This window comes from Elgaria multicarinata, chromosome 4 (assembly GCF_023053635.1).
Source record: "Elgaria multicarinata webbii isolate HBS135686 ecotype San Diego chromosome 4, rElgMul1.1.pri, whole genome shotgun sequence".
NCBI lineage: Eukaryota > Metazoa > Chordata > Lepidosauria > Squamata > Anguidae > Elgaria > Elgaria multicarinata.
Window position 1 is genome coordinate 74,224,065 of NC_086174.1, and position 26,631 is coordinate 74,250,695.

Genomic DNA, 26,631 nt, shown 5'->3' on the forward strand with positions numbered 1-26,631 from the left:
AAATACACAGGAAGATTGATACAGCTGTTGAGAGACACCCTGGAGCCTTTAAATACCATAAGCGCACTCTTATTTGAATTTCCTAAAACTTGTCAGAGAAAGAAAAAGAACAAGAACACTTTAATTCAGCATCCATTTTACTTACTGCTTCTCTTCCAAACACAGCCTCGCTTGCAAAATGATCCATAACGAAGAGAATGCAATGTATCTTTTCCTTCTTAGAAAGGAAACATTTTACTGCTGGAAGAAAATTATGAATGGAGTCTGCCGAGAACTTCCGGACATAAAAAGGCTCCGTGGCAAATGGGTAGTGGCATTTTATTTAGTGATTCAAATGTTAAGTATGTCTCACTTGACTGAATGCTTGCAAAATATGTAATAAGGAAGAAAAGGATACACCCCCCCTAGTATTATTCCTATTTGAAAATGTTCAGCTCAAGTTACCATGTGTCACTTGAATCAGCCACTCCTAAATGTATATATTAAGTGCCAAGTCCAGCCTCCTCCTGGATGTTTTGAGAAAGGAAACTAAAGGGAAGCATGCTTCAGTCCGGAGGTTTGCAAGGAAAATTGTTTATAAGTAGATGTTTAATGTGAATTACATACTGTTTTTGTGCACTGTATGTATATAAAGATCTAATTCTAAATCTTGCCTATTACTGCAGCTGCTTTAGCAGGTTCTATCTCCTTGTTTACTTCCTGTAATCTCCCTAGTTTAACCATTCAGTCCAATCCTGTGTCAAGTTCTAACTCTTGGAAAAGTCTTATTTCTTAATCACCACTATCAGCCTTCCATTAGACTCTCTATATGCACATATTTCTGAGCAGAATCTGCTCTTGTCAGCTGTTGGGAGCTAGTTAACGGGGACTGGCCAACGTGATCATATTATGCCAGTACTTTTGCAGCTGCACTGTTGCCAGCCCGTTTCAGGCTTGATTCAAAGTGCTGGTATTATAATGCAAAGACCAAAATGGGTCGGGCTGAGTTATCTAAAGGATCGTCTCTTCCCATATGTACCTGCCTGGACTCTTAGCTCATTTTCCAGCAGTCCTTCTCCAGGAGGCTCCTGCCAAAAGAAACGAGGCAGGTGGATACCGGGAAAGGGCCTTTTCTGCTGTAGCATCCCCCACCACCACCACTATGGAATGAGCTTCCTAGAGAGGTTTGCCAGGTGCTGACATTGTGTTCTTTTCAGTGCCAAGTGAAGACCTTATTTTCCCAGGCATTTATCATTCCAGTTTTTGTTTTTGATTTTAGCTCTGCAGTTTTAAATCTGCTACTGCATTTTAAATCTCTGCAGTGCTGCTAGGTTTTACTCTGGTTGCACTTATATTGTATTTTATGCTGTATTTTGTGGTTTTAGGGTTAGGGTTTTTGTGCATAGAAATGCAATATAGAAATGTAATAAATAAAATAGTGGGTAGCTGATTCTGCTTGGAAACAGAGCATGTGAGGAGAAATCACACAATCAGTTCTGCTGCAAAACAAGCACATGAGAAGAATCATCCCAGTGCTCCCTGATTCTAAACAGAATTGGTTCTACAGGGAAAGGTTTTCTGACTCTGCTTAGGCCCGATTTTGGCGCTGCACATGTGCTGAGGGGAATCTCATCACACACCTTGTGGAGCAAAGGCAGTGGCATCTGAGAGGGAATTGGGGGGCAGGACACCTGTTGTCGGCAGCACAGGAACCCTCCAGGAGCCTCATGTGGCCTATGGGATGCCCACCCTTGCATTAGATGTATTAGGGCCAAACTAGGCATGCATTTGTTTTGGAGTTTGATTGTTCTGTAATAAATAGCCAGTAATCAGTAATCCAGTTATCTATTCAGAGAAATAGGTAACTAGATACAGAATATTCCAGAAGTCACACACTAGGGGAAGGTGAGCACAACTGGTCTTCTTGAAAGCTAATTTGGGCATAAGATACTTTCTCAAGAAAAAGTGATAGGGCAGATTTCTCCTTCCCATGCTGGATTAAGAGACTTTTCAGAATCATGAAGGCTTTTAAGATCCATTTTCATTGGCTGCCTGACAATTCCCAAAGTACAGGGATGTAGTTCAGAGAAATGTGGACACTTGTGAACTTCATGAAATTTCTAAAAGGAAATTAATACTTCTACAGCAGAAGGAGAAGTTACTGAACTCAGTGTGACTCATGTGCACACTATGGGTTAGCGCTAGACTTAATCATACTCATGAGTAACTCAAGTCTCATTGGTTTCAACAGGTCTACTCTATGTATGACTAAGTGTGAATCCAACCCTGTGTGTTTTTCTCAACAGTTCTGAAGCCTAATCCTATGAGCTGCTGCAGAGAGGTAGCAGGGTGAAGGATTGGGTGTAGGCTCGAAGTACTGATGTTGTAGGGTGACCAACTGTCAGGATTTCCCCGGATTTGTCCTGGTTTTTGTTCTTTCCATAGTGTCGGGGGATTTTCTATAATTTTCAATAATGTCCTGGAATGACACACCTTCTCCTTTAAGGCTGCCATTAGCATGGCAGGAGTGAATGACATGCTTTCTTGAGGCACATCATTCCCCCACCCCGAGCTCCAATTGAGGTCTTAAAGGGGAAAGTGGGTCATTCGTGGACATTATAGAAAAGGCCCCAATTGGAGTGGATGGTGGTGGTGCAGAATGAAATCCTTTCCCCTCCTCCACTCCAATCGGGTTCTTTAAGGTGGCGGGGGAATAATGTACTTTTTGCAGGACTCAGAAAGCTGCTTCCCCACACACACACTAGGTGTCCTCTTTTTTGGTTTCCCAAATATGGTCACCCTATGATGTTGGCCCCACTAGTGGTATCTTACACAGCATTCAAAGGCCTATTAGAGTGGTAGTAGCCCTTAGCTGTAGTAAAACTGAGTTTCATCAAGTGACAAGGGTTTTTAATGGTGATTTTCAAGACAAGGAGGTCATTGCTGAAAACCTTTGGCCCACTTGCTTAGGACAGGATTATATTAGAAGCAGCACATGTTTCTGCTTGTTCTGAAGTAGCTAAAGGGGATGATATGGCCAGGCTGTAAATCTCTTAATTGTTCATTCTGAACAGCCAGACATTTTTTTTTTAAAAAAAGGGGGGCTTTAGCACAACATCTATAGATTGCTACAAAGCGAAGTCCCTCATTTGCCAAAAAAAAAAAAAAAAAAACCACTTATCAGGAAATGCATCTTTCTTCATTACTCCCCCCCACAGCCCCCGGCCCCTTTGAAATCTGCAGCCAAGCTACTGAATCTCTCTTATTTGGCTTCACATTTTGCAAAACACAGACAACATTGTCTCTTTGCAAGGAATTGTGAACCCTCTGGCCTTGCCAATTACAGTCAGGATGTCTCCAGTGCTTTATTTATTGTTTAGAATTGGGTGAATGTAGGTCAAAGAGTTTCAAATATTTCCTTTAATTCATCTCTGTAGCCCAATCTCCAATAATTTGTATTCCCTCCCCATCCCTGTATTAAACAGGACAATAGTTCTTGTATTGTACCTCGTCTGCTGTTCTTTAACTGAACAGAGTATTTGTTTTCTGCATAGTACCAGTAATTATTTTCAGAAAAGTAAACATACAGATCTGTTCTTTAAATGGACGCAATTTGTTATAAAGAATAAAAAAGATCTATGCATTTTAGGCTATGAGTAACATGTTTTTGCTGTTCTTAGAAGTATAAAGATGCTAATGAAAGTAAAGCAAAACCTGTCAGGCTACCATCCTATGCACACTTACCTTGGAGTAAGCCTCACTGAACACAGTTGGACTTACTTCCAAGAAAGCATTGTGGTTGAGACTGTGACAGATGACGGTGCATACAAGCACACAATGTCCTTACTGGAGATGAGAAAAAAATCCATTGAAGGTAAAGAGAAACTGACAGTACACCTCAAAATCTCCCAATTTCTCTTTTAAACCTGAGCTTCTCTGATGAGGAAACGGGTTATTTCCTCAAGATCACAGTGACCATCCATCAAACATCTTTTTATGCTTACTGAGAATGAGGCAAAGTAATTCAGCGAAAAGTGTGAAGTTCAATTGCAGCCTTTTCCAGAAAGCTAGCAAAGGCTGAGAAATAAATCATCTTTATGCACCATTTCTGTAGTACTTTTTTTTATCGATCTACTCACAAAACGAGGCTTGAACACTTTGCACGCCAACTCAACATCTTTGATCATATCCAACTCAGAGATTTTTTAAACCCCTAGGATGCAGTTGCTTATACAAGTAGGAATGTTTAATCATTTCTGTCCAATTGAAGGGTGGAAGGTTCTTTTCAAAGCATGTTAAAGGTTCTTTTCAAAGCACATTAAAGTTCCCATGAACTTTAGTTATGTGATGACCTTTCTTTTCCTATCAGGGAAGACCAATCTGTCCGAGTCCTCTAAACATAGAACATAATATTGGAGGATATAGGAGGAAAACATCTCACCAATTTTTATTTCTTTAAAATTTTGAAGGTTCCTTTCACAGGGCAGAAGCCCTGTACATGCTTTTAAGGACAAGAGTTTGCAAATATAGTCATTTCCCCCCTCCACCCCAAAATAATAGATTACCATTGCATAATTACTGTTTTCTTGCTGCATTTCCAGAGCTTTGAAGCACAGAATTCTAACGTTCTGGGAAATAAAGTAATCCAGCTTTTGAAAGGCAAGTGTTTGCAGTAGGAAAAAACAGTTTAAAATATGAAATGATGTTTACTATTGGAAAACAGAGTACAAAGAAAATACCACCACTAATTTCTGGTTGTGGCTTACTTGCTTTATGCAAACAGGCCTAAGTATACCAACAGCTGTCCTTTGGGTGGACTTATGCCCCAGCATCTCTCTGCACCCTGCTCTGCTCAAGCTTCCCACTCAACTGGTTCCTTTCACAGTCATTAACTGCATACTGCTACCAATTATCATAATTGCAATGCCCAGGCTGTGCCCTTGATTGATCCTAGAAGTGGAAGCAGTTTAGAGTCAAGAGAGACTCCCTGACAGGAAATATAAACAAGTTCCTTGGACTATGGAATAAAGTCTTTAAAAAAAATAAAAATAAAGAAGAGGAGTCAGTTGCTTCTCCCTCTCTGTCCCTTTTAAGTGGTCATCTCATATTTTAAAACACTATTTGCTCAGACTAGTATAGCAGAAGCATGCTGTGATCATATTAACAGAAATGTCAAGCAGGTTGGCAAGACTTTCATGCTGCAAAGTCAAAGCACAAGAGACTGACATGATGAAATTGCCCTGTCAAAATAAGACTCAGTCATATATGTTTAAAGCAAAATGATTAGCATTGTTCCCACAGCAAATTATGTTCAATCAAGGTATGTGTGGGCTGATGGGATTGTGCCTGTTGGCCTGCCCTGACCTCTGCACGCTGACTGATTCTTGCAAACAGAGCCAACTCGCAAGTAAACCGCCCAGAGAGCTTCGGCTATAGGGCGGTATATAAATGCAATAAATAAAGTGTAGAGCCTGTATGTGCAATTGGTACCCGGAAAATAGGTGAAACAAGAAGAGGAGGGATGAGAGAGCTCAGAGATCGGAAGAATGAAACACCCTTTTTCCTAGCCCAATCTGTTGTTTAACATCTGGATTGCATGAAAGGACAGGGCAGGTCTTGCTGAGGGGAGGAGGTTGCTTCATGGGAAAGTGGGCTTTGTATAAGTGTGTCTATGTCTGGCCAGTTCCTATCTCCAGAGCCTAAAAGCCCTTCCCGTCCCCTGTCATAACAAGCATTTTGCTAGTAGAATAATATGAGATCCCAATGATATAGGGTAGAATACAAATGATTTAATAAATAAAATAAATATTGTATATAGCCAGTTAGCAATAATGACTACTTAGAGATATCCATTTCGTGAATTTAAAAGGGAAAGAAAAATTCATTTTACAAGATTAAAAAAATAAAGTACAAATAGTGTAGAAGGCAAGATAAATGGATGAGCCAATGTTCCTTATCCTGACATTTATCTCTTTGGATAGCATGATGGGAAAAAGAAACAGAATCTCAGGATGTGTGTATATATAATTCTATTCCTCTAAGAAGCCTGATGCGTTTTGGCCCAAGTCTTATATTTTGAACCTTCTTCAGGGGTTAAAGTTTTTTTAAAAGCAGTTGCTTGCAGAGACTGACAGCAGGATTCATCTTGGAGACACATCTTTTCAGAGATTGCTGCAGGCAACTAAAAAAAATGGTACAGAGCTGAAAAACATTGGGCTACTTTAAGGAATAAAGCTGAATCCCCTAATAGCAAAGCCCCAAATTCCCACTGATCTGGAAGCTCCCTTTTTAATCCCCAGTTACTGGTTGGGTTGGTGGCAGTGGCAGCAGCTATGGCATTTCAGCTGTGGGGAGTGGAAAGTCTCTCCTTTCTTCTCTTCTTCGGTGTCAGGAGGCAAGATGTTTTTCCAAGTGAAAAAGCCTACTGAATTGCCCATAGCCTTTGGGATAACAACATTTCACAAGGGCAAGCAGGCCTTTTGTGCTGCCGCCTCCCCCACCCCCAGTAGCTGGAATTCTGTCATTTCCGCTGCTATTGGCAGCCCAGATGCACACAAACAAAAAACATTTTAAAGGAAAGGGGGTAGGGATTCAGGAAGACAAGACAAGAGGGGAACATGAGGACTTCTTCCCTGGCTCAGATTTTAACCTGAACTGGAAAATAATTCACAGTTTCTACTTCTCTCCTCTTCTTTGAGGTGAGCATTTTAAGTTCCCAGAACCTGTATCTAATCCTTGATGAATGAGTTTCATCTGCATTTCTACCAAAATAATAATAATAATAATAATAATAATAATAATAATAATAATAATAATGGAGAACCCCAGCTAAAGATACTGAGATGACCCAAATCAAAAGAGTTCATGCCAGTAACATCAACATTTACATCAAATTAAAAACTCATCAAATGAAAAATTTGAGCAATCTTTTATTGTTGCTACTGGTTTGGAGTGAGTAGTATTCTTCTGTAGCATTCTCAAGGTTATAGTTTGAAACAAAAGAGTACCTTCTCAAAATGCAGGCATGTTCCTGCAAAGAAATAGCAGTTGTGTATACATTTATATCATTGCAAATTTGGGTAACACAGAGAAGACATGTAAATATTTGTTACACTGGTAGCTTCCTTTTTATATTTGTTCTGAAAATGCAATTTGGATGTGAAAGGAGATAAACAAGAAGAAACTAATTGGAATGTCTATCATGGTTAGAAAGCAAATGCTGTATGGTAAAGCTGGCATTTTTCATTTCGAAGTATTTCATTTCATTGGGCATAGATTTGTAATTTGATTGGGTGCAGGCTCACTTACTGATCCTTCCCTTCATTTATGACTGAATCTGAAATGATAACATTTTGTATAAGTTCTGCGATGTGCAACTAAATCTATTATCTGTCTCTCTGTCTATTAAACTCACTATGCTTCCTAATGTAATCCAACACAAAATAATGTGGCCCCCCAAAAAAGGTTGCCTTTGTGTTTTGTAATAACGTAAAAAGTAAAACTGCAAATACTAATATTGGCCTTCACACAAGACTGTGTGCAGCTGGAGAACAATTCTGAGATTATGCTAATACTACCAATTGACTCAAGTTATCAGCATAGCAACACATTTCAGTGTTGCTGCCTTGACTATGAGATGCCAGCTCCTGCCTCCAAATTACGTATCTCAGTTATGACTATAAGTTACAAGGGTCAAGACCTAGAATGGGTTATTTACGCAACAGCTATACTATCTGTTTGGGCCTTTTAAAGCTACCACTGAGTTCATTGGGCCAATTGTACATTCTGAGGACATGAATATGATGAATTTTAAGTGACAAGCAGAACCACATCTAGAACTACCTCACTTGCCTCTCCTACAATGCCATTGTAACCACATTGGTACAAACCATTATCTGCACCAATTATACCTCTGAGAATTAATAAAAGTAAGGTATGAATCTTACAGACCTAACTAACATAGTAGAATCAGAACATAGTATTTTTTTTAAAAAAAGGTTAAAATCAACCCTGAACTATAAAGCAACAAAATAAAATCCTTGAAATATTTAAACCACTTAACTAAACATACCTTTCTATGGATGAGCATAATGGCCACTGAATGCCAATGCAAATAAGCAATCTTTATAGGGCTTCCAGGAGATACTTAAAGGAGTTGGCATAACTGGGCACCTACTGATGCTCACACAGCTTTACAGGACCCACTGCCTCCTTGCTATCAATGCTGGTTCCCCTGACCTCTCCGACCATGCATGCAGTGACTAGAGTGTGGAGATGCAACAGCATCATCCATTTGTGCTGCACTCTCTCTCTCTCTCTGGGCAGTTGTGTGGATTGGGGCCAGAGGGAGAGTGCAAGAGAATGGGCTGTGGCAAGAAGGGCACTCAGAAAAGGGGGACCCACCCACTGAGGTCATTGTGCCCAAGAGCCTTTAAAAACCTGGAGCTGACACTGTTGCTGAGCATCTCAGGAGAAGGAATTCTGTAAACTGAGAGGCAGCCATTGAGGAGCTGGCCTCCAGGCATCCTAGTATAGATTTTGCCAGTTAAGGCCAAAAGCAACCAAGCTGCACACAGACTTTAAAAGGTGAAAACTGCAGGATAGAGGACCGCCCTGGAGGGACTAGTTAGAGAATAGGAAGCAGTTCTGTGTCAAGGGAATACAGAAGTTCAGTGGTGCAGAAGCAGATGGTGCAAGCAAATGGAGGAACCTGACTGAAAATGACAAAGCAGCAGCAGGAGGCAGCCATGGCAGCAGGTAGAGAGACTAGAGGAGGCAGAGATATCTAGACAAAGCCTAGAGAACCTCACAGACATGCTCAGAGCCTAGTTGTTGCCCTGATCTAACCTAGAACTATTTTTGGCCAAGTCAATGAGCTGTCTAGAAGCAGTTGCATGCAGAGTCTTAGGAGGCTAAGCACCCTTTCTTCTGCCCTACAGCCTTTAGTGGTTACTACAGGGGAAAGGAGTGTGCCAATTAGAAGGTTTTTAGTGCAAGTCCTGGCTGACCTTGACATAGCTAGATTAGACGGAAGTTAATTCAACCCAGAGATTACTTTGGAAGATAGGGCAAAAGATGGACTCAAGGCAACCGAGCGGTTCTAGAAGAAGCCTAGGTGAGATGCTCCCTCCTGGGAGTCAGGGCTGGCTGTGAGAAAGCAATTTAATATGCTTTTAGCAATTCAAGCTCATTAGTCATTAAGCTGCTGTGTTCTGCAGTAGCTGCAACCTTACCTACCATATCCAAGCTATAAGGGAAAAATAATAACAATTTATATGCAAATCTTTATAAGCCCTTTCACATTTTGCAAAGATTAAAGCAAAATTAAAGCAACTCTAGGGATGTAGGTTGGCTAGTTTCACTAGTACACAGCCTCAGTAATGAAAATTTCATTTAGCTAATTATAGAGAATATAACCAGCATGCTCAAAAGGCCACTAAAGGCAAACAGGTGAAAAACAACCGACTTCGCAGAGATACTAGAATTCATCGCTCTCCACTAGATGGCAGTAAATGTTTGTTAAGTTTCACCGATAAAATGACAATCGTAAACAAAAGTGCACAAAACAGAATTTGTTCTTCACAATCTTTAAAGGTTAATGGATTATTAAATTATGTTTACATTGTATGTTACTATAAAGCTGTAAATATTGCACTTTCCATTTGCAAGACGATTTCTAGTTGCGTTCATGCACATGAACGATTTTGTTTGGTGAAGCAGAGAGGCTTAGCTCCAAAGCCCAAGAATGGTATACAAAATTAAAATACCTTATTACGTTCCAAGATTGAATCATTCACTACAAACGCACTGCCATCTTCAACAGTGCCTCTCTCTCTCTCTCTCCTCCTAAGCCATGCTCCTATCACCTTAATTTGGATTCTACAGCCAAACAGACCATTCTCCTCCCAGAGTCTTCAGTTCCATGCCAGGTATAACTATACGAAGCTGCCTTATACTGAGTGAGACTATTGATTCACCCAGCCAAGCATTATCTCTTTTTTTCTGCCAGAGTAGACATCTCAGCCCCTGTAGACTAGCCATACTGGATCAAGACAGGGAATCTGGGCAGGAGCCTCTTTCTTAAAAAAATCTCAGGCATCCATGCTTGAATTGCTTGCAAGCTACATATGGCTCCTGAGGGTGAGTACAACCATCTGACAAAGTGGGCTCTGGCTAAAGATGCTTAAAGAAGTCACTCTTTACAAATTCTGATAGGAATTCCGATATGCACAGCCTCATCCAGTTTTGTTGGATGTGGTGCTTGGACAGGTTTGAGCAGCCCCTTCCCTATTGGACCATTGCCCCTCTTAGCTTATCAAAACAGGGAGGGAGAATGCTTCCTTGTGGTAAATGTTTCTTTCCAGGGCAAAGTCCTTGAGTAAGTGGCTGCCTACCAGCTCCAGATACTCTTGGATGAGACCAATTATCTGGATCCATTTCAGTCAGGGTTCAGGTCAGGTTTTCGCACAGACCTGCGTTGTGAGAAAGTTTGGGACCGTGAACCTGTTGATTCTAATTGATCTTTTTTGATATCATGGACCATGGGACAACTGCCTGAGTTGGGAGTGGGAGGCACTGCGTTGCAGTGGTTTTGCAATTACTTGGATGGTTGGCTTCAGAAGGTGGTGCTTGGAGAATATTGCATGGCTCTGTGGATTCTCAGTATGATGTTCAGTTTTGTCCCATGCTATATAATACCTATATCACTCTGATGAGTGGGGTCACCCTGAGGTTTGGGGTGCTTTGCCATCAGTATGCTGATAACACACATCTCTTTTGAGAACTGTGAAATGTGAGCCATGAAAGGGAGGGGAGGCTATTTCTGTCTTAAAAATACTTGCACTTGAGATTTCGGAATGTGTGGGTTGGAAGTAGGGAACCCACAAACATCTGTTCAACACTTCAAACCATGTAAGTGAACAATCTGGTCCCCCCTTTTTCAGACCTGTTACTCCCTTCTACAAATGGCCTAAAACACCCTTTGCGCAAATGACAGAAACCAGAGAAAAAACACACAAAAATTGCCACCATTAAAACACACACACACACACACACACACACACCAACAGGATCCACATAATGGCTCAATTTGTTACTGAATGAGTCAGTGTCAGCAGGGGAAAATAGAACAAAATCCACACAGCTGAGCAAGTAAAAATCCATCAACCTTCATTCACCAAATGGAATAGCTGCAGCTTTGCAAAATGCAGCAGCCAGAATAATAGCAGGGACCAGAAGGTCTAAGTGTATAAAACCAATTCTAGGCTACTTGCACTGGCTGCTTGTATGTTTCCAAGCCCAATTCAAGGTGTTGGTTTTAACTTTTAAAGCCTTACACAGCTTGAGACCACAATTCTCTTGCTCTAACTACATCCTGGTTCTTTGCTAAGCAAATACAGGGGATGTATACAATAGAGTAGTCAGTTTAGCATACAAAAGGTCAAGTGAAGTTTTACCAGACATCAAGAGGTTTTTCCAGAGAGAGGCCTGTGGCACAGCCAGGGTCAAAAGCCCAGAGGTCAATCAAGTAAAAACACAATCCAAAATCAGAGTCAGGTAGAAGTCCAGAGTTCAGTAGCAAAGAGGTCCAAACACCTAGTCAAGAAAAAACAAACATTACAGCTCACACGCAGATTTGTTTCCAGCAGTTCTCAAGTTAAAAGAGGGAGCTGATATAGCCATAGCCCCACCCAGTGCTCAGGTGCATCACATTAGAGACTTGTCAAATGTCCTCCTCATGAGAAGAGACAACTCACAAGTAGTCCTCTTAAGAAAGCATGCAGTTCTTTGCCCGGCCACAATCCTATCAGAACCTTAAGATGCCAGCATTCTCTGGGGGAGTTAGGTGGTGGCCCAGCATCCCCTCCACCTCAGAAGCTGAGCTGTCTGCCTTTCCAGGAGGCATGTCCAAAGGCATCATCCCTGAGGGTCCTGAACTGTCTTGAGTAGTGCCAGGGTCTACTGAGAGGCTAACCGGCTCTGAAGATTCTGGCTTCTCCTCTGATGATGACCCCAATGATGGCATGATACCTGTGTTCAATACCTTGACACCACAGTCAACATCTGAAGCTTCCCTTCAAGTGCCTCCTCCTCCTCCGAGGGTTCAGAGGAAGGCTTCTTGGTAGTAGTAGCCTCCCAATTGTGGAATGCTGTCCCCACTGAGGTTTGCCTGGCACCAATCTTTTGTCATCTTTTCAATGCCGGGATAGTTCTTTTCTCTACCCGCAGCATGTGCCAGCATATGATGGAGCATTTACCGCATTTCTTCGATTCTAAGACACACTTTTTTCCCTAAATAAACAGCTCTAAAAATGGAGTGCGTCTTAGAATCGATGGCGTCTTAGAATCGAAGCAATACGGTAAGAGGAAAAGAGGAAGCTCCTGCAGCAGCCTCGAGCCATGCGAGCGAGGAGGAGCTGGTTGGGTAAGCGCCTGGTTTTTTGTTAGACAAATTTATTCGTAAGTCCCATCGATTTCCATGGGACTTACTCGCGTGTCGTCATCCCCTGGTGCACAGACAAGTAAAGAGCGGGACTGGAGAGTTAAGCATTTTAGCTCCTTAATCGCGTCTTCTCCTCTCTCTCCCCACCCGAAAATAGGTATGTCAATTGTTTTGCCAGGGCCCAGTATCTTATTGTAACTGGTTTTCTTTAGCTGTTTGAAATTGTTTTTAAAGTTTTATGTTCAAGGTTTTATATTACGTTTTTATTATCTTGTGTTTGTGGGTTACTGTTTCTGTGAAACACCTAGAAAACTTCTGTACTGCTATCGGGCAGTATAGAAATAAAATGAATGATTTGACATTTACTAATGTGAGGAGTAGAATATAGTTATCAAATGGCCTTTGCACTTCTCAAAAGTTCTAATGCAGTTCTTTGCTCAAAATTTTTATTCAAAACATATGTTTAGAAAAACACATTTAAGATATTTAAACATGTATTTAATGTATAGATTGAAGTGGAAATGGGGTGGAAGATACTTATGGGTGAACACATATGAAAGTGATAGAAATGGATACAGGCTGATTTGACTGTCCCTAGGTCTGACTCACTAAGCCATAAGCTTAATCAGCCTGTTCAGACAACACGCTAAACCATGGTGAGGCTGCTAAACCTTTTGTAGCAAATGGTTAGTGAGCATGTTTAAACTATGGTTAGGGTTCACACAACACACTAAGCCATAATGTTTAGCTCAAAAAGCTTAACTGTCACGGCTTAGAATGTTGTCTGAACCAGGTCAGTAAATTTATTTATCTTGAAGGTGTCACAAAACTCTTTATTTCTATTATGGAATGCAGACACACAAATATGCACAAGTCAGTTTTTACTGGATGGAGGTTTACTCAAAAGAGCTCAAACTTTATTATTATGGTTTATGAATGATTTATCTATATTTTTGGCTTCATTAAACTGAGTGTGCAAGAAATGATAAAATTCCTGTTTTTAACTCTTGCAACTGGATGCCGATTTGCTACTCTTGATGATTTCAAATTGAGGCTATAGAAAGATCCTTGATTACCTTCATTGTGCATCTAACAGTAATGCTCATAAATGGATTGAGGTATTTTTTAAAAAAATTGAAATAAAGGTTGAACACTACTATGAAAACACCTGCTTTTAACAACTACACATTATAGCTCTACTGTGAGAAATAAAGGTTGATTATAGTTTTTTTAAAGAGGCCTTTTAAAGAAAATCAAAGGCAGAATGCATAAACTGAAACTATTCAACTTACATACACTTTATTATATGTATACATTGGTTCTTCCATAGACTCTTTTTCCATTTAATGCTATCAATATATATATGATATACATAAACCATATGACTTCACTAAAATGATTGGGGTATGTGTGAGTAAATCAGCTTTAGAGGAGGTCTTGTGTTGATATTATGAAACCAACATTATCAGTCATCTGGTTGTCAGCAGTTTCTCTAAACTTTGTGGCTAACGAACATTGATGGTGATAGTTAAGTTTACTTCAAAGCGAACTCAGAAACCCCACATGAATCAATGTGGAGCTTGTAGAAACTTCTTATTTAATTAAGGCTTTGCCTTCTGGTTGACCTGGAAACAATGGAGCGTGGCTGAAGAGGCTTAGGAGATACTGGCTGAGTTCAGAGGACACACTAATCAACAGTTGTTTCCCATTCTGTTCCTATTACAACCCCCCCTCCCCGGTTGATTAGCATGTTGTCTGAACTCAGCCACTATATAGTCTGAGCCCACAGTCGGATTGATGTAGGCAAGAAAGTGTCTTGAAAAACTACCGTCTTTTGTTTTAAAGAATGTATTGAACATGGTTCCAGGTCTCGGGGGGGCATCAGGTAGGGTCAATTCTTCTGTTCTTCCTCTCTACCTTCTGACCCCACAATCTCACCCAGACATAGCAAGTGAGAGCAGCAAGGAGCAGTGGCTACGTTCATTCGTCCACACAAATTCATTCTCAGGCTGTGGTGATTATTGGCCCTAAAGAGTCCAGTCACACACACACACACACCACCCCCAGGAAAAAGGGAAGGCTGTGGTAGCTACTCCTTGCAGCCACCATCACCTTCAGGTAATTGCCTACCCAGCTATTACTCTGGGCAGCAAATAATCACTACTGCCCTAAGGGAGAGAGCAAGGGAGCAGATAAGTGGATATGGTGGCTACTCTTTAGAGCTGTCTCTAATCAATGAATTTTAGTTTCAATTATTTTCTCACATTTCCAACCTTCATTTCATTTCATCCCAGTTCTCCTTCAGTTTGCTTTAAAATAAAAGTCTGCACAAACATTTGTATGCATTTTCATGTGCATTTATCATAATATCTGCATTTGTGGTATCCACCTTGTGTGTGTACACTTTCCCATAATATATGCATTTTTTGACTGGAGAATCACATTGTAACATCCAGACAACTGTGAATATTGCAGTATGACTGTGGTTTGTTTCACATATTGGTTTGGAAAGGGCACATTGGGTATATCTGCATTAAAATGCAACGCGAGCAACCCTAAGTTAACCCTGACTCGCCTGATTGAGGTGGGCAGCTTGCTCCCCTGCCCTCTCCTTCTGGGCATCACCACCCCCCAAAGGGAGAAGGTAGACTGTGGTGCCTGCTCCTTGCAGTAGTGTAGTAGTGGGGAGTGAACAGTAGAGACAGCACTGAAAGGAGTAGGTAGCGCTGCCTGCTCCTATGACTGGGTGGGACAAGGGGGCTTCAGATGACAGCAGTGTGGATCTGAGGTGGCCTAAAACTTCTAGGCAGGTCTAATCTTCACCAGCAGGAGTGGTGGATGCTGTTGCTGCTGCTTCTCAGGGATACCTGGTTAGGGCTTCACATTGCTGAGAGCCCCAGCAGTTGCCCAATGGTGCCAATTTCTGATGCCATCTCTCTCAACTCAACTCAACCTATATTTGGAAATCTCGCTATGTTAGCAGCAGGCAGTTTAAATTACTCCTTATCTCCATCATGGCTTGATCAATGAAGCAGCAGAAGCAGAAGTTCGTAGCCTCAGCAGAGTAGTATGCAAATAATAATCACATCACTTCTGAATGCCTTGACTTTACCATTTTCTCTGAAGTCACCAGGTTGTATTGTGTACAAAACCCTATTCTCCTAAGACGAAAATCTCGCACAAAGATGCCTACAAAGAGGCTTGCAAATATTTCAAGTTTAGATGTATATTAAAAGCTTATGAATAATGCATGACACTTGAAGCATACCATTGTGCCGTGCTCTGTGATGCTGGCAGATACTCCACGACTGCAAAGCTATTTTCTTTCACTGGCATGGGTTTTGCTAGCTCCCTTTTGCAGCTTTCATCCTGAATTTTGGGAAAGAAGGTAAATAAAGCTCCAGGGTAGTATCCTATTTGGCACTAGGGCTAATGTAAACTATGTTGTCCTAGCGTAAGCTATCTCTAGCACAACACCAATACATGGTGAGTTTCCCTGCAAAACCCGTTGCACCAGCCAATACTATTGCTGTTGCACTAGAAATACCTTACTCTAGTACAACATTAGTGCTAGTACACAACAGTAGACTGCCCTTAATATTTTAATTTTACACTTCTCCTAACCTGAACAATCTCAAAGGCAGGCATGTGCCAAAAAGAAACCTTTGCTCCCCAGTGATAATTTCTAATCCCAAAGCGTGGGAAATTATCACTGTACACATTTACATTAAACTTCTCTGTCTTTAGTTCCGTTTGTGTAACTTCAATTACATGTCAATTTATTCAAATCTCCATTTAAAGGACTCATAAATAATTTTTGAGCTGCTGAGCAGTGGAATAAAATTGCTGCCACCACAACCACCACTCAACACACATGTGTCTTACAAAGAAGAAGAGAGAACTTGCATAGACCCATTATATTTCATAGGCTGTCATGGGAAGTCATGCTTACCTCTTGTGTTGGAAATGTTAAATTATTACATTGGCCATTACATCAAGGACTGCAAAATATCTGGAAATGTTTTGGATAGTATCTAAACAGATGGCCTCATCTTAAAAAACAAGCACCTTTGTTTATGAATGAAACTTTAAGTATGGTCTGCAAAGAATCTCTCGTCATTCCAAGCCCTTCCGCTGATGTGAGACAATAAAGATATCTGTTGTGTAAACCACAAAGCTTTATTCAACAAATAAACATGTCTTCTCACCTGAAGGGATTGTGAATGCCAGGAGCTATCCTCTAAGCTTAATTAGGCTAACAAAGCTAGGCAGCTGCCTTTCAACTAAAATAGACAGTTTTCCCGCAGTCCAATAGCAATTTTATCTCCATTGTTTTTGGAGACGCTTCTGGCAAGTGGCTACCCTAAGGGACTGCCTCTCACCTGCTCTCAACTCTGTGGCAGACTCTGGGATCTGCCAGCTCTGATGTCCGCTCCCACTGCAATAGAGGTGAGTTCCCAGGGGCCGGGGGAGAATGGTCTCCGAACTGTCTCCATTCTCGCCATTAAGCTCCTGTGAAGATTCATTCTTGACTCCTGAAGAGTCTTGGAGAATCTCTTTCCCTGCTTCTATGTTGGCTGGTAAATTTCTGGTCCTCCTCCTTCAGAATCTGAGTACGATTGACCCCACAGAACCCCTTCCCCCACACTAGGGAGAACAGGGCTGATCCTGACAGAATCCATTAATAAAATAATATAGGATAGGTTGGGATGGATACTCCCTGCATCCCAATGACTGCGGTTCTTATTCTTTTGTCCAGATATGTTTATAACCCTTTGCCCTGTCATGCTCAACTGATCATTGGCAAGGGGCGACAATGCTAATATATTGATCTTATCCTCTATTAATTTATCTAGAAATTAAAAAGTAAACAAACTCAACAGGATCAAATCACCATAGGATAATGAACTTCACTGTTCACTTATCTATTGTGTGAAAAAGCATTTCCTTTGCGTATCACTGAATGAATACAAATTTGTATATTTTGAGAATGAATAATTTTCCTCAGCCATTTTTATGCCACTCATTATTTCATCAACTTCTGTCATATGCTATCTCAATCATTATTTCCAATAACCTTAACCTAGCCCCAACCAACTTAAGCTTTCTTTGTAAGAGAGATTTTTATGCCTCAGATGTATTCCTTTCAATTGTGTATTTGTGTAACTGCTCCAACTTCTACAATGGCATCATAATACTTGCTATTTTCCTTTCAATTTCTTCCCTGATATTTTTTAACATTGTACCTGCCTTTTTATCTCCACTGCTAGCAATGAAGAACACATTATACACATAGTGCTGTACACTACAGTTGTCAACACTGGGGTGGTGATAGTAAATACGACTTGTAAAGCACAGAATGGCTTAGCAAATTACTGACCTTGGCAATTTAGCTTTGTATTTGTTCAAAAGCAGATGAGAAAATGTAAGCCAGTCAGAGCCTGAGTCCTGTTTTAAAGTTAAGAACTCCCTGATGATATTGCCTGCTGTTAAAAGTGTTTTGACGCTATTTGAATAAATATGACACTTGGGCTTAGACTTTATACAATAATGCTACTTGTGCCTGTCCTTTTCAAGATATATTACTTATTTATTATTAACCTGTATATACTGCCTTATCTGGTAAAAAAAACCCTCTCATGGTGGTATACAACAATTTAAAGCAATGAAACCTTGCAACTAAAAAAAAGAACATTAAAACATTAAACAGTGAAACATTTAAAACATTTTTAAGTGAAAAGATATGTCTTCACACTCTTTCTAAAGGCCAAGAGAGTGGGGGCAAATTATACTTATTAAGGGAGCGCATTCCATAATTTGAGGGCAACACACAGGAGAAAGCCCTTTTATATATGCCCAACAAAATGCCTTCTGCAAGTAATGGTGCCCTCAAAAGTCCTTTTCTACAGATCTGGCTACTTGGGCTGACTGGGGAATGCTGGGAGTTGTAGGACTTTTTTTTCTGTATAAACCTGCATAGGATTGTGCCTTTCAGGCTCTAAAGTTTAAGATTAACACCTTGAATTGGGCCCAGAAAGTAATTGCCAACTATTGCAGGCCTTTCAGGACAGATATAATATGGTCCCAATAATGTGTGATGTAGCTGCCGCATTTTGCACCAATTGGAACTTCTGGATACTTTTCGTGGTGATCCCATGTAGAGCAAAATAGTCTAAATGTGATGTAACCAAAACTGTTGTCAAGCAAACTAGTTCAGAAAAGGTTGCAGTTGGAGCGCCAAGCATATTTGTGTAAACACAGTGCTGCCACCATCACTACCTGAAAATCCAGGGACTGCGTAGATCAAGGAGCACTCCCAAGCTATGGATCTGATCCTTCAGTGGGAGTGCAATCCCTTCCAGAACAGGTTGAATTCCAGTCCATGAGTCAGACTTTCTGTTGACCAACAACATCTCTGTCTTGTCTGTGTTTAATTTCAGCTTGTTACCCCCATTCATCCTATTATTGAATTCAGGAAGTGTTTAAGGATTTCAACAGCTTTCTTGCTGTTAGATGACAAAGAACAATAGAGTTGCTGTCATCAGCAACGTTACTCCAAAGCACCAAATGACCTCTCCCAGTGGTTTCATGTAAATATGAAGCAACATGGCGGACAAGATAGAACACTAGCCATGGACAATGGCCATGAAGTTCAACAGTAGTCTCCCAGCACCATCTTCTGGAAATGGCCTGACAGAAAGGACTATAAATACAGCAAGACATCAGACGCAAGGCCTCACCATGCCAGAAGATACCATGGTTGATGGTACTGAAAGCCACAGAGAAGTCCTAGAGAACTAATAGGGTTGTGCGCCCCACATTCAGCCGCCAGTGCAGGTCATCCACCAAGGTGACCAAAGCCTCCCATATCCTATCTGAAAGCCCCATTATACCTGGGGTTCCAATGTTTGAGTCCTGGGTTAGAGTTAAACTGAAGAAACATGTAGTTCTGGGAGAAAGCGCCTAAGAATAGAACTGAATATGACCTTTACCAGCTGTTCAGACCCCAAAAATCATTAATAGAATAATAGAATTTTACAGCAAAAAGATACCTTGGAAGTCATCTAGTCCATCCTTATACTCAATGCAGGATGTGCATTACATGATGCAACTGCAACATCACTAACAGATGGTCTGGTACAACTTCTATTTAAATACCTCCAGCAAAGGAGAGTTTACCATCTACCAAAACAATCTGTTCCACAGTTTCCCTAATGTTCACTCAAAATCTACTTTCCTTCACTTGATTCTAGTTCTGCCCTTTGGAGCCACAGAAAAGAAGACTGCTCCATCTTCTTTGTGATAGCCCTTTAAATATATGAAGCCAACTGTTGTATCTACCTTTAATAATCTCTCAAACAGGCTAAACAGATTAATCTTTTTCCATTGTTCTTCACAGAACTTGGTTTCCAGCCGCTTTATGATCTTGGTTGCTCTCCTCTGGTTGTCCACCAGGTTGTCTGCACCCTTCTTGCTCAGAACTGGATATAGTACTTACCTGGGTGTAAGTCCTATAAACCCAGTGGGAATTCTCAGTAGACATGCATAAATTGATCTATGTTAATCTAAATTTAAAATATTAAACTTCACACAGATACATGGAAAACCATTAATTAAAAATACTGAAGTTGAAACTTAAATAGTATTTTCTTTGAAGAATCGTAGATACTTTACTATAGTTTTCAGAGCTTGGGGTTCAAATTGTTTGTACAAAGATGAGAACATGCTAGTATTGCCCCCAAGTAATATCTATTTGTTAAAAAGTCAAACATAACCAATGAACAGATAGTCTGTGTCTCTTGAGATTAATTATGATTCTTCTGCAGTGTTGTGTGGATTTTAAAGAAAGCAATACTTTCTTTTCCCTGATATTTATGGCTAAAGAATGATTCTCTGAGCACGCAAAAGCCTTTAAAAAAAGAAACTACTGGCAACAAATAAGAATCAGACTAGAGGATAAAACTGAGGAAAGTGGCACTATAATTTATATGATAAATAAATAAGGAAAGTAGCATATACTTTAAAAAAACGAAGCAGCATGACTCAGTTTTGCAATACACTACAAAATCCCAATCTAACTGTATGCAAATGAAGCATCTGACACTATATGCATGTATCCCTAATCATATAACCAGCAATGGAACCCATCAGCTGTTCAGGAGCATAAGAACATAAGAAGAGCCATACTAGATGAGACCAAGGGTCCATCTAGTCCAACATTCTGTTCACACAGTGGCCAACCAGCTTCCCTTGGAAAACCCACAAGCAGGACATGAGTGCCACAGCACCCTCCTGCTCAAACTCCCCAACAACTGCTATACATAGGCATACTGCTGCTAATTCTAGAGGTAGCATATAGCCATCAGTAGCCATTGATATCTTTATCCTCCATGAATCCCTTTTAAAGCCATTCAAAGTGGTGGCCATCACCACATCTTGTGGAAGTGAATTCCATAGTTTAACTACGCGCTACATGAAAAAGTATTTTCTTTTACCTGTTCTGAATCTTCCACTAATCAACTTCATGGATGACCCCAGTTCTAGTATTATGAGGGAGAAAAATGTCTCCCAGTCCATTTTCTCCACACCATGTGCAGTTTTATACATCTCTAATGTTTCCCCTTACTCACCCTTTTTCTAAGCTAAACAATACCAGCTGTAGCAACCTTTCCTCATAAAGGAGTTGCTCCAGCCACTTGATCAATTAAGTTCCCCCTTTCTGCACTTCCCCCAACTCTATAATTTTCTTTTGAAGGTGCAGAATAGTATACAATATTCTAAATGTGGTTGCTCCATTGATTTGTATATGGTAAGTATGATCTTGGCAGTTTTCATTTCATTTCCTAATTATGCCTGACATGGAATTTGCCTTTTTCACAACCACCACACACGGGGGTCAACATTTTGAATGAGCTGTCCACCGTAACCCCAGGATCTCTTTCTTGCTCAGTTACTGCTAGGTCAGATCTCATCAGCTTATACTTGAAGTTGGATTTTTTTGCCCCAATGTGTATTACTTTACACTTGGTTACACTGAACCACATTTTGATTCCCATTCTCCTAGTTTGGAGAGATCCTTTTGGAATTCCTTGCAATCCTTTTTTGTTTTAACCATCCTAAACAATAATGTTGTTTTCTAGTCATCTGGATAGCTAATATCTGTCTGTCTAGCCACATGGGAAACAAATGTGCGTAGACTGGATTGTTTTCCTTGATGTGTTGCTTTTTGAAAACGTTTCTGAACTGATGCCTCCTCATGATGCTGCCATTATTTTGGCATCTGTGTCTTAGAGGAATCAACTGAATTTTTAAAAAAATAAGTTTCTCACATGGAACACCTAAAATAAACACATTTATATTATGATATGTTTTGTATCTCTGTGACCCAAACTGACAATGCCCTGATTTTTCATATGTATCCAAATGCATAGATGACAGCCATCAATTTATCTAAAATACATCATGCATTTAGGTGGCAGTTTTAAATTAGACCCTCTTTAACCTCAATTCTACAGTTAAACAGAAATCACCACTACAGAAATTGCTACATAGCAGAACAGGAGACCCTGTCAGGTATAAATGAAATAAACAGAACTACAGTAATGACAGGTATTTGAATCTGTATGCTTCTACTACAAGGTATGAAAATGAGTTGATATCTGAGTTCCTGCATTGGAAATAAGGACAAAAGTTAAATGAACAGTCCAATCCATATCCAAGTAGAGCACTGTGTGCTTCCACACCACCTTGGATATATTTGTGCCAATCAAGTGCAACCAATTACGCACTTTTTGCCATCTCCTCTTATGATCAGTATTCCAGCTTCTGTGAGAACTCAATTAGCTGGAAGGGAGAGGCTGGGCACTATACATTAAATATGGGTGACAGTTTTGGCCCTGCTTTAACTTTCCAGCAAATCTGTGAGTTCCAGCTTTATCGTGTCAGCTGTATACTGGAAAATATGATATTAATTTCATTTATTATATTTCTATATCTGAAAGTCTCTGGGTTGTTCACAAAAATTAAAAGCCATTAAAATACATTAGACAAAGTACAAAAACATTTACATAAAAACATAAAAGATAGAACACAGACACAGACAACAGAAAACTATGTTTTCAAGAGGCGTTTGAAGAAACTCAGTGTTGGCACCTGCTTGATCTCCAGAAGCAGGGAATTCCATTGGAAGGGGACATCATTGAGAAGACCCCATCCTTTATAGAATCATAGAATAGTAGAGTTGGAAAGGGCCTATATAGCCATCGAGTCCAACTCCTTGCTCAATACAGGAATCCTTGTTGCCACCCTCCAAGCCTCCCTTAGAGATGGCACTTGAAGGAGGGCCTTAGATGCTGAATGCAGTATATGGGTCAGTTGCAAGTAAAACTTACTGATTTCAAAACAGTAAGTATAGGTGCTGTGAGATAGATATTATTATTCAAAAATATATTAATTAGACTCACGTTAAAAGATTACACATCCATACCAAGAACCTGTTAGTTAAGATCTTCATCAGACACTGTGCTTTGTGTGTGACCACCTCCTGAGGTTAGAGGATTAGCAAAGACAGAAAAAAGCTCCCACTGAAATAAGCTAAAGGGTAGTTTTGTATTGGTATCATGGTGGGGGCAAAGGCCTACCCCCACCACTAATTTTGAAAGAAAAATCCTGTGGTCTAGGTAAAACAAAGTAATTAACTTCATGTGTAGTTTGGCCCTCAATTCTATTTAAATCAATGGAACCTTAGTGCTTAACTGGGTACTTTACTGTACAATCCTATACATGTCTATTCAGAAATAGGACCTTATGAGTTCAACAGGCCTTACGCTCAGGTTAGAGGGCATAGCATTGCAACAGAACTCCCATTCATTCAGTAGGACTGAGCTATGCTTTACTTATGCTGTATTGGAATATTATGTCTTTTCTCATTTATGTTTGTGCATCATATCCACGGCAATCAGAAATGAACTTACCACTTATGAAGATTAAGGAAACTGCAGCTCTAGCAAAGGAAAGGACTTCATATATGTTTTATGAAAGCTCATTAAATGTAACTATTGCTAGAAAGGATGATATTGCTGCACATTTGGCAGGGTTCGGTCATCCTGTCATTGGGGGTCATGCAACGCAATGCATTTTCTTCAGCTATGCCATGCCATCAAGTAATACTGTGGAAATAAGAAATTTTAATAGTGCCATAAAGTAGTTATGGTGCTTTATGGTCATATAAATGTAAACTGTCCTTGCCTTTAAAATTTTGCTATGGCTATTTATTTAAACCACACAATGATTGGTAGAAAGAACTCAATAATTTGGATCATAGATTGGCTTTGAACTTATTAGTTATGATTGAATAGATGTTATGCTCTAAGCAATTTAACTTAATTTTATTATAATAGAGTGATATATTAATTTTAAATACTAAAAATGTAAACAGACGTCTTTGAAGAACCTAGGCCTAAAAAAATGTAAGCATGGAAGGAATTACTATGAGAAAATAATAATCACAGCATCCATCAGTTTAAGTAACGAACCACAGAATTACATAATTTATACATTTAATTTAATTTAATTTTAATTTAATTTATATTGAACTTTTCCATCCTGGATTGTGCCTAAAGCTGCTCACAGTAGTCAAAGACTGGGTTCAGACAACATGATAATGTCTGATGGGTTAAAAAACCTATTGTGGATTATTCAACCCACTGTGGGTTATTGTGTCATCTGGTGGGAATTTTTTAACCCATGGTGGGTTATTTGGCCAAAATAACCCACTCTGATAATCCATAATCTAACCCACCATGGGTTATTGTGTCATCTGTCGGGCACCATGGGTTAAATTGGTCACCTAGAGAGTTGCACATCAAGATCTGTTCAGACCGTTCCTGGGCAACTCTCTGTATTGGAAACAGCGAAAGAGCAGCACCCCAATAGAGCACTAAAACGATCCAGTGATATGAGTGAAAGATATGAGTAATTTTAAAAAGCTTCCTGGAGACCCCATTGCCCAGCTCCCAAAGTGCATAAAATCAGGCACAGTATATTAATAAGCTACACACAGTAGCCTATTGGCCTGGTCATTTGGCAGGGCATCATGGACCATTTCTAAAATAAGCTACTGTGAGTAGCATATTAAGCCATTGTGGACTAAAATGACATCTGAATGAAGCCAAGGTCATAGTTAATTTATCTGTATACCAGTGTTAACAAAACAAATACAATATTTATTTATTTATTACATTTCTATACCGCCCAATAGCTGGAGCTCTCTGGGCGGTTCACAAAACCGGTTCACATAATACAATACAATATTAACTCAATCACAGTTCACTTAAAATTTGAATAAGCAGAAAACATACCATTAGGTCTGTTTAATAATATCCAATACCAATAATATCAATATTATATCATATTAAACAATTTACTAAACTGTTTATGTTAAGAGACCTAATGGATCTCTTATATATCTTGTAGAAAAAAATAAAACATATGCAGATAGTTCTGTAAAAGGATAGATGTAATTTATTGCTTTTTGGAAAGATAAGTACAGAGACGACTTATATCATTATTCTTTATTCACTATGATTTGGTATTATTATTGCTATATATCCAGAATGCTTTACTCATCGGCCTTGTTTAGACAATGATCGTTAAGCATTTTGACAATGATGGTTAAGCATTTTGAGGTAATGATGATGGCTTAACACATCATGTGAATTACATTTTTCCTGACCATGGTGGCTACATAACCAGGTTTAACCATGATCACTAACCACTTGTTGCAAAAGGGTTAGCAGCCCAAACCAGGGCTTAGTGTGTTTTTGAAGAGGCCCGTCATTGTGTGCTTATTGTTGGAAAAAATGACAGTTTTCTATTAGACTGATTAAGGTTTTTAAGGATGCAATCCTACTGGGATGCCCATCAGCCTCCAAACTCGGAGGCTTTCCCGACCCTCAGGCAAGCACACAGTCTCACATGGGATACCCAAATAAGTGAGACTTCTTTATTGTAGGAAATCCCATGGTAAAGCTTAATGTTTACACACTTCAGAAATCATTTAGCTCATGGTCAGTTGCTATGTCTCCAATAAATTCCAGAACAGTCAAAAGCTAACCACTACTATCATGACGAGATCCCCATCAACGTGGTTTCCCCATTGCCATCTCCACAGTTCTGAACACAAGAGAAGGTCAAAGGTCAATCCATATATGGGCTCCAAACCTGGATAAGGGAAGGCAATGATTCCTGACATGATCCCTCAGGTAATCAAAGGAACAAATTCTTGAAAGGCCTAACAAACCACTCAAAGATAGCTAGTCCAAACTTGGATCATATGTTGGTTATTCATTGGCGACGTGGTCAAGGCTTAAACAAGATCACAGGGAAAGGTACACTCTCAAACAGAAGGAGTTCCATGCCACAGCTTTTGCATGGCCAGCTCCTCGCCATATGAGTCCAGGCAAGGGAGAGAAGGTCCAACAATCAATGATCAAACCCAGGCCAGATCTACCCCAAGCAGGATATAGCACTATGAAAGTGGTATGAAAGCAGTATATATTTATTTATTTATTTTATTTATTTATTAGATTTTTATACCGCCCAATAGCCAAAGCTCTCTGGGCGGTTCACAAAAATTAAAACCACAATAAAACACCCAACAGGTTAAAAACACAATTATGAAATACAGTATAAAAAGTATAAGAGGCAGGAGCCACACTACTGTTTTATAGTGGTATTAAAGTGCACTGACAACTGTTGGGGCCCATGACACATACCATATACTGCTTTCATACCTCTTTCATAGTGCTATATCCTGCTTGGTGTGGCTCCTGCCTCTTATATACTGCTTTTATACCACTTTCATAGTGCTGTATCCTGCTTGGTGTAGATCTGAACCCAGGCCATAGCTAGACCTAAGGTTTATCCCTGAATTGTCCAAGGGTCAAACCTGTTCATCTAGGTGACACACAGGGGATCCAGTGCTCAGGCAGAGGCGAACCCTGGATGATCCCAGGATAAACCTTAGGTCTAGCTGTGGCCCCAGTCTGCCAGCCCACTGAGCTCACGACAAAGACGCACAATCCACAGCAAGTCTATGAAAAACCTCACAGTACTTTTCATGGCAAGTTCTTATTAATCCAATGTTCCACTTAGGAGGGAGCATGTGCAGAGTGTCCCCAGAGTCTCAAATGATGATAGATCCAAACAGG

General features: G+C 40.0%; 1 protein-coding gene across 3 annotated transcripts in view; it reads right to left on the reverse strand.

Annotated features, from left to right (window-relative positions):
• The window catches only part of LOC134397695 (SAM and SH3 domain-containing protein 1-like), a 603,491-nt gene that overhangs the window by 213,991 nt on the left and 362,869 nt on the right, over positions 1-26,631 (reverse strand). Inside the window, exon 1 of one of the 3 annotated variants that reach the window (XM_063124572.1) lies at positions 146-258. The exons of the other annotated variants lie outside the window; for them this stretch is intronic. Coding sequence (XP_062980642.1) covers positions 146-187 — 42 coding nt within the window. The 5' untranslated portion in view covers positions 188-258. Of the gene's footprint in view, positions 1-145; positions 259-26,631 lie in introns of those variants that run through there. 3 annotated transcript variants of the gene reach the window in all.